The sequence below is a fragment of the Salmo salar genome, chromosome 05 (assembly GCF_965601325.2).
Source record: "Salmo salar chromosome 05, fSalSal1, whole genome shotgun sequence".
Classification (NCBI taxonomy): domain Eukaryota; kingdom Metazoa; phylum Chordata; class Actinopteri; order Salmoniformes; family Salmonidae; genus Salmo; species Salmo salar.
The window spans coordinates 76,251,506-76,264,065 of record NC_138295.1 but is presented as its reverse complement, the minus strand read 5'-3'; the positions used below and the strand labels follow the sequence as shown (position 1 = coordinate 76,264,065).

At 44.4% G+C, this 12,560-nt stretch overlaps 1 protein-coding gene across 1 annotated transcript; it reads left to right on the top strand.

Annotated features, from left to right (window-relative positions):
- The first annotated feature begins 244 nt into the window (after positions 1 to 244).
- On the top strand, positions 245 to 12,345 carry LOC123743170 (ras-related protein Rab-13). The gene is made up of 7 exons (XM_045718898.2): positions 245 to 906; positions 1,764 to 1,824; positions 6,010 to 6,070; positions 6,357 to 6,434; positions 7,945 to 8,034; positions 8,317 to 8,382; positions 10,176 to 12,345. Exons 1-7 carry the CDS (start codon positions 783 to 785, stop codon positions 10,293 to 10,295), a joined length of 600 nt encoding a protein of 199 aa, XP_045574854.1. The 5' UTR covers positions 245 to 782; the 3' UTR covers positions 10,296 to 12,345.
- The last annotated feature ends 215 nt before the right edge of the window (positions 12,346 to 12,560 follow it).

The following is a 12,560-nucleotide window of genomic DNA, read 5'->3' as shown; positions in this document are numbered from 1 at the left end:
CATTCAATTTTATATTTCTCTTTTATTCTACTTGTCAGTCAAATCGTGTTTGTTATTAGTTGTTTTATCCACGAAAAGAAATATGGTACTAAGGATACACGTATACAGAGATATTATGACATATTTCAGTACATGGGGCTCTATAATACACCTAAATAACCATTGACTTTATTCATATGGTCGAGCGCCCTCTGCTGTCTATAAGCAGTATCGGTCATTCCTGCTGTCCCATGTCAGTCTGTTCCCTCCACTGTAATAACTGAACCTCTCCCTCTACGTAATCCTACGTGAACTTCGGCAGGAGAAAGTTTTTGGGCGAAAACGTAGCCCTGTCTGTGTGGAATGGATGTATGTTATTCGGCCTTTGGAAGAAAATAACTTGACATTTTGGCTTGATAAATGGATTTTAACAAAGCTTTGTGGCGCTGTAGAATTGTATAGCCCACTGAAGTGCAGAAACGTTGGTTCCAACTTTCGTTTTGAACTTGTGGCGTTCTGTTTTATTTTTCTCGGACCAAAAGAGACATTGGGGGAGAACCGTATTTACCGGTGACAGTTTTCAAGGGAAAGCAGCGGATTTTATGCTAAAGAAAAGCAGAAACTCCCCATGAGAAATGAGAGTGTGATTGTGATTTTGACCTTTGTGTATGTTGAGCAATACTTTAAGGCATTTGTTAACCTCTTAAACGTTACAAATAAGTGTAAGAAGAACATTGGAAAGTGTACTGGTTTTGTAAAGAGTCATAGTTTCTGATCATTCACTAAAAACTTTGAAAAACATTATGGCGAAGAAGTACGACTTCCTTTTCAAATTATTACTCATCGGAGATAGTGGAGTGGGAAAAACATGTCTGATTATTCGATTTGCTGAGGACAACTTCAACTCAACCTACATATCAACTATCGGTATGTAGCCTAGCTCTACGAAATCCCATTTAATCGGTTATAGCCTAATCGGTCTAACAATATTTAGCAATCCTTTAAATTCGTTATTGCTGATATAGGTACCATTCTGTCAGCTAACATATAATGCCAAGTTCTTATCACTTTCACCACGCAGTTATCTCACGTTTCCAGTTCTGCTGTGTTCATGTCTCTACACGTCTATCGCTGTCTTCCTATATCCCTATTGTAGTTCACTTGCATTGTTGCTGTGCTGCTGTTGTTTCTATATCTTCTCCATATCTCCCTCTCCCCTCCCTCACTTTACCCAGAGGGTCCACCCACCCCCATTCCTCCTATCTCTCCTATCTCTTTTCAGTCTCTCATTATCAGAAAAATGGTTGTCCTCCCTTGGAATTCACTGCTTAAGATGCCCATCTTCTCTGTTCTCTCAATTCAATTCAATTCACTTTATTGGCATGACGTAACAATATACATATTGCCAAAGCTTATTTTGGATATTTACAATATAATACAATACAATACAATCTCTCTCTCTCTTCCAACCCTCTCTCATTCTCTCTCTCTCTTTCTCTGACCGTCCCTGTCCTGCAGGAAACCCAGACAATAACAAACCCAGAGACTGTGTGTATATATGGTACAATACAGCAGAATGGGGCAGAGCTAGACAGACTTTACTATCCCAGTGAAAGTTTGATGAATTGAGAATGCCTGTCTCCCCCTCCATGCATGTTAAATGGTTTAATTGGCATGACCTATATTTGCTGCAATGTGTGTGGGAATTGAACTCATTGTCTTCCCTCCCTTCCTGTCGACCTCCTCCCTCCCCTCTCTCTGTCATCCTCCCATCCTTTCTTCAGGCATCGACTTTAAAGTAAAGACCATAGACGTGGAGGGAAAGAAAGTCAAACTGCAAGTCTGGTAAGAGAAGAGGATCCAGGCAGAGAAAGAATGAAAGGTCCATTTAGGACTACTGTTTGCTGCTCTCTAAGAGTGATGACCGTTATGGGACCGACACACAGGTTTTATTCAACTCCTCGTGTGTTATGGACATGTGTCTACTTCTCTTTCTCAGAGGAAAGAGGAACCTCCCTTTTTACCAAAACAACCAACTGTTTATGACAGGGTTTACATTCCAAATGTCACTCAAAGGGTCACCACACACTGATTGTAGTACAAGACCTTAGGAATGCAAGATTTAGATTTTATTCGTATTGTTAGAGTAAAGGCATGCAACCCACTATGCAATAGCAGCAACATACAATTTGATTTGGATTTGTTGTGTATTTGTCACATGCGCCAAATACACAGGTGTAGACCTTACCGTGAAATGCTTACTTACAAGCCCTTAACCAACAATGCAGTTCAAGAAATGTAGGGGGACAATGTAGATAGTCCAGGTGGCCATTTGATTAGTTGTTCAGCAGTCTTATGGCTTGGGGGTAGAAGCTGTTAAGGAGCCTTTTGGTCCTAGACTTGGCGCTCCGGTACCGCTTGCCTTGCGGTAGCAGAGAGAACAGTCTATGACTAGGGAGACTGTAGTGGTTGACAATTTTTGGGGCCTTCCTCTGACACGCCTAGTATATAGGTCCTGGGTGGCAGGAAGCTTGGCCCCAGTGATGTACTGGGCCGTACGCACTACCCTCTGTAGTGCCTTAAAGTCAGATGCCGAGCAGTTGCCATACCAGGCGGTGATGCAACCGGTCAGGATGTTCTCGATGGTGCAGCTGTAGAACTTATTGAGGATCTGGGGACCCAATGCCGAAAAGGTGTTGTCGTGCCCTCTTCACAACTGTCTTGGTGTGTTTGGACCATGATAGTTTGTTGGTGATGTGGACACCAAGGAACTTGAAACTCTCGACCCGCTCCACTTCAGTCCCGTCGATGTTAATGGGGGCCTTGTCGGCCCTCCTTTTCCTATAGTCCACTATCAGCTCCTTTGTCTTGCTCACATTGAGAGGCTGCCAGGTCTTTGAACTCCTCCCTATGGGCTGTCTCATCGTTGTCAGTGATCAGGCCTAACACTGTTGTGTCGTCAGCAAACTTAATGATGGTGTTGAAGTTGTGCTTGGCCACTCAGTCGTGGGTGAACAGGGAGTACAGGAGGGGCCTAAACATGCACCCCTGAGGGGCCCCAGTGTTGAGGATCAGTGTGGCAGATGTGTTGTTGCCTACCCTTACCACCTGGGGGTGGCCCGTCAGGAAGTCCAGGATCCAGTTGCAGAGAGAGGTGTTTAGTCCCAGGGTCCTTAGATTAGTGATGAGCTTTGAGGGCACTATGGTGTTGAATTCTGAGCTGTAGTCAATGAACAGCATTCTCACATAGGTGTTCCTTTTGTCCAGGTGGGAAAGGGCAGTGTGGAGTGCAATAGAGATTGCATCATCTGTGGATCTGTTGGGGCAGTATGTGAATTGGAGTCGGTCTAGGGTTTCTGGCATGATGGTGTTGATGTGAGCCATGACCAGCCTTTCAAAGCACTTCATAGCTACCGAAGTGAGTGCTACGGGGCGGTAAACATTTAGGCAGGTTACCTTCGCTTTCTTGGGCACAAAGAACTATGATGGTCTGTTTGAAACATGTAAGTATTACAGACTCGGCCAGGGAGAGTTTGAAAATGTCAGTGAAGACACTTGCCAGTTGGTAATGCTTTGAGTACACGTCCTGGTAATCCGTCTGTCCCCGCGGCCTTGTGAATGTTGACCTGTTTAAAGGTCTTGCTCACATCGGCTACGGAGAGCGTAATCACACAGTCGTCCAGAACAGCTGGTGCTCTCATGCATGCTTCAGTGTTGCTTGCCTCGAAACAAGCATTAAAGGCATTTAGCTCGTCTGGTAGGCTCACGGTGACCAAAAGCATGTGGACACCTGTTCGTTGAACATCTCATTCCAGAATAATGGGCATTAATATGGAGTTGGTCCCTCCCTTTGCTGCTATAACAGCCTCCACTCTTCTGGGAAGGCTTTCCACTAGATGTTGGAACATTGCTGCGGGGACTTGCTTCCATTCAGCCACAAGAGCATTAGTGAGTTTGGACACTGATGTTGGACGATTAGGCCTCGCAGTCGGCGTTCCAATTCATGCCAAAGGTGTTCGATGGGGTTGAGGTCAGGGCTCTGTGCAGGCCAGTCAAGTTCTAACACACCGATCTCGACAAACCAATTTTTGTGTGTACCTGGCTTTGTGCACGGGGGCTTTGTCATGCTGAAACAGGAAAGGGCCTTCCCCAAACTTGCCACAAAGTTGGAAGCACAGAATGGTCCAGAATGTCATTGTATGCTGTAGTGTTAAGATTTCCCTTCACTGGAACTAAGGGGCCTACACCGAACCATTAAAAACAGCCCCAGACCATTATTCCTCCTCCACCAAACTGTACAGTTAGCACTATGCATTGGGGCAGGTAGCTTTGTCGTGGCATCAGCCAAACCAAGATTTGTCGGTCGGACTGCCAGATGCTAAAGCGTGATTCATCACTCCAGATAACGCGTTTCCACTGCTCCCGAGTCCAATGGCAGCTAGCTTTACACCGCTCCAGCCGACGATTGGCATTGTGCATAGTGATCTTAGGCTTGCGTGAGGCTGTTCGGCCATGGAAACCCATTTCATGAAGCTCCCGATGAACAATTCTTATGCTGACGTTGCTTCCAGAGGCAGTTTGGAACTTGGTAGTGAGTGTTACAACAGACAATTTTTACACAGTACGTGCTTCAGCACTCAGCAGTCCCGTTCTGTGAGCTTTTGTGGCCTACCACTTCACGGCTGAGCCGTTGTTGCTCCTAGACGTTTCCACTTCACAATAACAGCACTTACAGTTGACTCGGGCAGCTCTAGCACGAACTGACATGTTGGAAAGGTTGCATCCTATGATGGTGCCACATTCAAAGTCACTGAGCTCTTCAGTAAGGCCATTCTACTGCCAATGTTTGTCTATGGAGATTGCATGGCTGTGTGCTCGATTTTATACACCTGTCAGCAATGGGTGTGGCTGAAATAGCCGAACCCACTAATTTTAGAAGAGGTGTCCACATACTTTTTTATATATAGTGTATATCTGGCATATGTCACTGAGTACACTGAGATATTGACTGGCAAGGCCTTTGGTGTAGGCTATGACTTCACCTATGTTTTATCTGTCAGTGAATGCCAGTGAGTTATCATAAAGCCAGACATGAAATCTGAAGCAGCCATAAAGAGTTTATTGAACTGGCATAAAACATACGCATGTCTCATCTCTGTGGATTCCACACCCCTGGTAGAAGTTGTCCTTTAATACAGGATCAGGTTAACCTCCCCAAATCCTGACTTGAACCATTAGGGGGATATGCCATATTGACCATCACAGGAGGCTGCTGAGGGGAGAATGGACAGAACGGAGCAAATGGAGTGGCATCAAACACCTGGAAACCATGTGTTTGATGTATTTGTTACCATTTCACTTATTCTGCTCCAGTCATTAGAACGAGCCTGTTCCCCCCAATTTAAGGTGCCACCAACCTCCTTTGCCGACCATAGCTCAGTGTGTAGGTGGGGAACTTCCACGTTCTGTGCTGTGAGAACATTAGTGTGACCATAGCGTAATGTTTTTGCAGAAGCGTGGATAATTGATGTGCAGGACACGTGTGTAAAGGCTGTATTGCTCTGGATATGTATGTATAAACAGTGTACTCTTTGAATTGGGTGCCTCATTAGAAAAACAGGAAATGTGTAGAGAAAGAACAGCTGCCAACACAGACAAATCTGCAGTAGTTTCAGTGCTTACTACAGATGTAGGATCTTAATTTGATCATGCTCTTGTTGCTGAGAATCTACCTGCAAAGCATGAAATACAAACTTGTAGTGTATTTGATTTTTAAAAAGGGTTCTAAAATGTGTAATTTCCACTTGATTTACGAGACTTGATTTACCTTTATGGAAAATGTATCAACCCCTACAAAAATGTCCATGAATTATAATCCACATAATAATTCACATTTCCTGTTGCTGCAGGATTATTTTCATGTTGTAGCAAACTGGCTCAAATTAAGATCCTACATCTGTACTCTAGGGTGTTCAAAGAACTACTTTTTGAAGGAGGTGAAACATTTTCTCTAATGTATTCTGTTTCCAGGGACACAGCAGGGCAGGAGAGGTTTAAGACCATCACTACAGCCTACTACAGAGGGGCTATGGTGAGTCTCTCAACTCTCTCTTGATCAGATCACAAGCCATTTAATCATCTACACCTGTCTAAAACTGTGAGCACAATCAGAATGTGGACAAGATCAGACAAAAGGGGCATCTTAGCACCAGGCATAAACAGGCCTTCTCTCTCCCTTCACCTTTGTAGATATGAGAGAACATTATGGGTGTACGATTATGACTGAAACTATTAGTATCATATTTCTTACATCCATCAGGTTGATTTTGAATTGCACAATGTTTTATTTTTGACTCATGTCTCCCGTGATCTCTCAGGGCATCATCCTGGTGTATGACATCACAGACGAGAAGTCCTACGAGAACATTCAGAACTGGATGAAGAGCATCAAGGAGGTGACAGGGAAACACACAGACTGACTGTTGACAGGGAAACACGAAGACTGACTGTTGACAGGGAAACACGAAGACTGACTGTTGACAGGGAAACACGAAGACTGACTGTTGACAGGGAAACACGAAGACTGACTGTTGACAGGGAAACACGAAGACTGACTGTTGACAGGGAAACACGAAGACTGACTGTTGACAGGGAAACACGAAGACTGACTGTTGACAGGGAAACACGAAGACTGACTGTTGACAGGGAAACACGAAGACTGACTGTTGACAGGGAAACACGAAGACTGACTGTTGACAGGGAAACACGAAGACTGACTGTTGACAGGGAAACACGAAGACTGACTGTTGACAGGGAAACACGAAGACTGACTGTTGACAGGGAAACACGAAGACTGACTGTTGACAGGGAAACACGAAGACTGACGGACGGGAAACACGAAGACTGACGGGCCGGCTGCTGTGACAGGGAAACACGAAGACTGACTGTTGACAGGGAAACACACAGACTGACTGTTGACAGGGAAACACGAAGACTGACTGTTGACAGGGAAACACGAAGACTGACTGTTGACAGGGAAACACGAAGACTGACTGTTGACAGGGAAACACACAGACTGACTGTTGACAGGGAAACACGAAGACTGACTGTTGACAGGGAAACACACAGACTGACTGTTGACAGGGAAACACGAAGACTGACTGTTGACAGGGAAACACGAAGACTGACTGTTGACAGGGAAAGACGAAGACTGACTGTTGACAGGGAAACACTAAGACTGACTGTTGTGAAAGAGGGAAAGGACAAGACATGACACAGGCCAGAAAGAAACTGAGAGGGCAGCATTTTCTCAGGCCTCTAGGAAGGATTTGAAACAATACAATGAGACATGAGCAACACTATCAGAGGGTCTCATACCACTGTTTCCTTATTCTGTGGTCAGTGATGGATGACTTTTAGAAAAGCACGAGGAGCAGAAATGATGTAGCTGTCTCTCCACTGACATTGGAGGCACAGTCCTGGTCCTCATTATAGAAACATGTTAACATTCTTTAGATGAATCAGCCATTATGCACAGTGACATCAAACAACCCCTAGACAGACAGTCTTATGGAATGACTGCACAGGACATTATTCTGATTGACCAGACTTGCCATCTATAAACCACAATAACAAGGGTTACATTGAGACTAGATGTTGGTCTGTTTTCTACGGGGGTGCCTTTAGTGAATAACGGCATACAACGGCACTTTCAAAAACGTGTTTTAAATGTGTTTTTAATTTTGTTTGCATAGTTAACAAAGATAAGTTCAAAGTGGACATTTTGAAATGAGTTCATGATTTCCCATCTGAACCAAGAGTTAGACGTGGCTCCAATGTAGAGCTGAATTAAAACCTCCTAGAGGGTGCTTGTGGAGGCAGAATTAAGGCCAGAAGATGAGGGATACATCATTGAAATATAAAATGGCTGTGATGGATGCCAACTCCCTATCTTTTATCCCCCAGAATGCATCAGCGGGGGTCAGCCGGATGTTGCTAGCTAACAAGTGTGACATTGAGGCCAAGAGGAAGGTATCCAAGGAAACGGGGGAAAAGGTGAGCCTCTACAATTTTTATGATCATTGTTTTGATTATGAAGTGTTTTCTTTCAATGATATTGACAGTGATGTGCAGATGTTAGTGATGGATGAATGGATGTGTGGCTCATTGAGGGCTAAGAGCTCCGACTTTTCAACCTGAAGATCACTGACGTCATTATTTGATCTCGTATTTTTCTGAGTTCCCAGTTGTTTTGAACGTGGCATAAACTCTGCTGATTAGGAGAGGGACGTGACATCATATCCTGCTGTAATCACACTTGTGTTATGTTGTTGACAGCTGGCAAAGGATCATGGGATCAGATTCTTTGAGACCAGTGCAAAGGCCAGCATCAATGTTGATGAGGTGAGATAAATATGTTATTTTACATATTATATACTGCTCAAAAAAATAAAGGGAACACTTAAACAACACAATGTAACTCCAAGTCAATCACACTTCTGTGAAATCAAACTGTCCACTTAGGAAGCAACACTGATTGACAATCAATTTCACATGCTGTTGTGCAAATGGAATAGACAACAGGTGGAAATTATAGGCAATAAGCAAGACACCCCCAATAAAGGAGTGGTTCTGCAGGTGGAGACCACAGACCACTTCTCAGTTCCTATGCTTCCTGGCTGATGTTTTGGTCACTTTTGAATGCTGCCGGTGCTTTCACTCTAGTGGTAGCATGAGACGGAGTCTACAACCCACACAAGTGGCTCAGGTAGTGCAGCTCATCCAGGATGGCACATCAATGCGAGCTGTGGCAAGAAGGTTTGCTGTGTCTGTCAGCGTAGTGTCCAGAGCATGGAGGCACTACTAGGAGACAGGCCAGTACATCAGGAGACGTGGAGGAGGCCGTAGGAGGGCAACAACCCAGCAGCAGGACCACTACCTCCGCCTTTGTGCAAGGAGGAGCACTGCCAGAGCCCTGCAAAATGACCTCCAGCAGGCCACAAATGTGCATGTGTCTGCTCAAACGGTCAGAAACAGACTCCATGAGGGTGGTATGAGGGCCCGACGTCCACAGGTGGGGGTTGTGCTTACAGCCCAACACCGTGCAGGACGTTTGGCATTTGCCAGAGAACACCAAGATTGGCAAATTCGCCACTGGCACCCTGTGCTCTTCACAGATGAAAGCAGGTTCACACTGAGCACGTGACAGACGTGACAGAGTCTGGAGACGCCGTGGAGAACGTTCTGCTGCCTTCAACATCCTCCAGCATGACCGGTTTGGCGGTGGGTCAGTCATGGTGTGGGGTGGCATTTCTTTGGGGGGCCGCACAGCCCTCCATGTGCTCGCCAGAGGTAGCCTGACTGCCATTACCGAGATGAGATCCTCAGACCCCTTGTGAGACCATATGCTGGTGCGGTTGGCCCTGGGTTCCTCCTAATGCAAGACAATGCTAGACCTCATGTGGCTGGAGTGTGTCAGCAGTTCCTGCAAGAGGAAGGCATTGATGCTATGGACTGGCCCGCCCGTTCCCCAGACCTGAATCCAATTGAGCACATCTGGGACATCATGTCTCGCTCCATCCACCAACGCCACGTTGCACCACAGACTGTCCAGGAGTTGGCGGATGCTTTAGTCCAGGTCTGGGAGGAGATCCCTCAGGAGACCATCCGTCACCTCATCAGGAGCATGCCCAGGCGTTGTAGGGAGGTCATACAGGCACGTGGAGGCCACACACACTACTGAGCCTCATTTTGACTTGTTTTAAGGACATTACATCAAAGTTGGATCAGCCTGTAGTGTGGTTTTCCACTTTAATTTTGAGTGTGACTCCAAATCCAGACCTCCGTGGGTTGATAAATTGGATTTCCATTGATTATTTTTGTGTGATTTTGTTGTCAGCACATTCAACTATGTAAAGAAAAAAGTATTTAATAAGATTATTTCTTTCATTCAGATCTAGGATGTGTTGTTTAAGTGTTCCCTTTATTTTTTTGAGCAGTGTATTTATGTCTTTTATTCAATCACAGTCTGTCTTTATCTGGTCCTTTATTATGCATTTTACATGGGGAATATGGATGATATGTTCTTTTCATACAGGTTACATGTGCCACATACTCTAATATTCCCCATGCCCCCTCTCGCCTACTGTTACCCTTTCTGTCTCTCTCTCCCTCCACCTCTTCCTGCCTCTCTGTAGTCTTTTATGGCTTTGGCTCGAGATATTCTACTGAAGTCCAGCAAGAAGCCTGGCCCCACAGGTCGCGAGGTCAAAATCACCAACGCTGAGAAGAAATCCTCCAAATGTCTCCTACTGTAGAGGCAGAGCTGGCCTGTCCTGGCTGACTCCTCGTTACCTGAGGGAACTATCACATATAGGAACAATATTATTGCAAAGGAAAGGGTTTCAAAGGCACAATCCACAAGTTCTCTGTCCCCTGTGGCAACAAGATCAATTTCAAACACTATTGACTTGAGAAAATATATAAATGTTTTCATTTACTACCCCCTCCCCTTTAAAACGTGTTAACTACACTTTTTTGGTATCACCAGAAAGCGAACTTATGGATTGCACTTTTAATGACCATGTAACTATGTTGAGGTGTTTTAAGGGCATTTTACAGAGGAATATCCAGTGATTTGTTTAAAGAATAGGATGAACACCACCTTGATTTGACCCAAAACATGTTTTGTATCAACTGTCTTCAATCTCCTGCAATGTTGTCATGGTGACTGACTGATTGACAGCCATGGTATGTTTACACTCCACCAGAGCCATACAGAGTTAAGGAAAATATCTTCCATGTTGGTTCCACATGTTCCATGAGACAACATTCCAATATGAATTCCTTCTACAATGATCTGTTGAATTAGATGTTTTGGAACCAACATGGTGGTCGCTCAAATTCTAAATCCCAAACCGAGTTTGCTGAACTCTGTAATCCCATGGCTCTGGACTTCACACTGTAGAGAAGTGGTGCACAGCTCCTTAATGGAACAAGAGTCTGCTGTGTTTCATCCGATCTCTCTATTTCAGAGGAATTATTTTTCCTTGATTAACCAGGAACATTAACAAGTGACCTTTCAGTGAAACTGCCAATCACATTCTTGCTTTTTGATTGAATAGTTGATGTAACAGTAGATTGTCTCGAGTGTAATCACTTGGCTTCTCGGATCTAAATGAGTTCCTGATGGAGAGACAGTCACAAACCAGCAGATATTACTGTAACATTAAAGGTAACTACTACCATAATGGTGACCCTAGAGGACCTGAGTTGTGCACCGCTGCCATAGAATCACTTTTCAGTGTCACAGCCAAAGAATTTGAATTAGGACAACACGCAGACATTCCTTTCCATTTGTTTTATTTCTATGGTCATAGCAGCTCAGAGCTGTTTAGGCAGAGCACAGGGGGCATTCTAGAGAGTGACGGGAGTTTAGATCTATATGCTGTAACTATGGTGATGGAACATTATGCTCTTAAAGGGATAGTTCACCCTGAATTGTAATTTTGCCTGTGTTTTCCACACTACGTAAAGATGAGTGATCTGGGTTGTGCCTGTTGTAAACTATTCTTCTACTACATAAAGTGTGGTACATGGATGGACTGAGGATGTGGAAGAGGGAGACAGAGAAGTGCATTATGAGAGGAGTGGAGTGATGAGAGAATGAGATGGATAGATGAGTAAAGCAAGTGTCATAGAGACAGGGATGGAATGATGCTGATGGGAGTTAGACATAGAGGGATGAGATGTTCTCTTTTTTTGCTGATGGACATACTGACCCTCTGATCTGATAGACAAACTGACCTTTTATCTGATGCACCTGTTCAACAGCTTTGGAAAAAACGAACCCCCCTTCCTTCCTCTTTCAGACAGACCAGGGCCCTGGTCCAATGCACCCCTGGAGGTAATCACTGATGTACTACTGGATAGATTTGCAAATATATCTCTCCATATATCATATACTGTACTGTGATTGGACAAGACTTCCACCTCGATACTCTCACCAATCCAAACGTGTCAGATCAGTGATTACTCTGAAGGAAGGAATGATGTCGCTTCCCATGCCAGACACGATATAATAATTACTGTGCCAGCAAGCTTCTCTGTCTATGGGTTCATTTCAATACTCTAAAGTGTCTTCTGGGAAGAAGACGAGGGGAAGAAGCTACTCCAGACTGTTGATGATGCACCCTGTGTGTTTTTACTCTGATATCTCACTGTCCCCTCCTTCACCTTTCCTCTTTTCCGTCACACACCTTTTCACCCTATCCACCATTCCTTGTCTGATCAATTATCTTATGACCAATGTATACCATTTTACATACGCGCTGCTTAGCCTATTCAATAAAAGACTGTCAAAAAGAACCCTTCTATTTTGTAGGCTTATATTTTAACAGCCCCCCCTAAAGAGCATTGCTGCATTTTTATGCTATGACAATATGGTTTATATAAATGTTCTTGTTGAGCCCCTCGCCATTTCTTCCCCTGGTATGTATAGGCCGATATAAGAGATGAGGATAGAACCAAAGTGAAACATAATGTGACATGCAGGCAGTCCTATAGTGTGAGACGTGTATAAT

What these genes read in the sequence shown, in the direction of transcription:
- LOC123743170 (XM_045718898.2), top strand. Translation starts at nt 783, where the DNA reads ATGGCGAAGAAGTACGACTTCCTTTTCAAATTATTACTCATCGGAGAT. An exon ending in AACCTACATATCAACTATCG is followed by an intron (nt 907 to 1,763) that starts GTATGTAGCCTA and finishes TCCTTTCTTCAG; the next exon opens with GCATCGACTTTAAAGTAAAG. An exon ending in GGATGAAGAGCATCAAGGAG is followed by an intron (nt 6,435 to 7,944) that starts GTGACAGGGAAA and finishes TTTATCCCCCAG; the next exon opens with AATGCATCAGCGGGGGTCAG.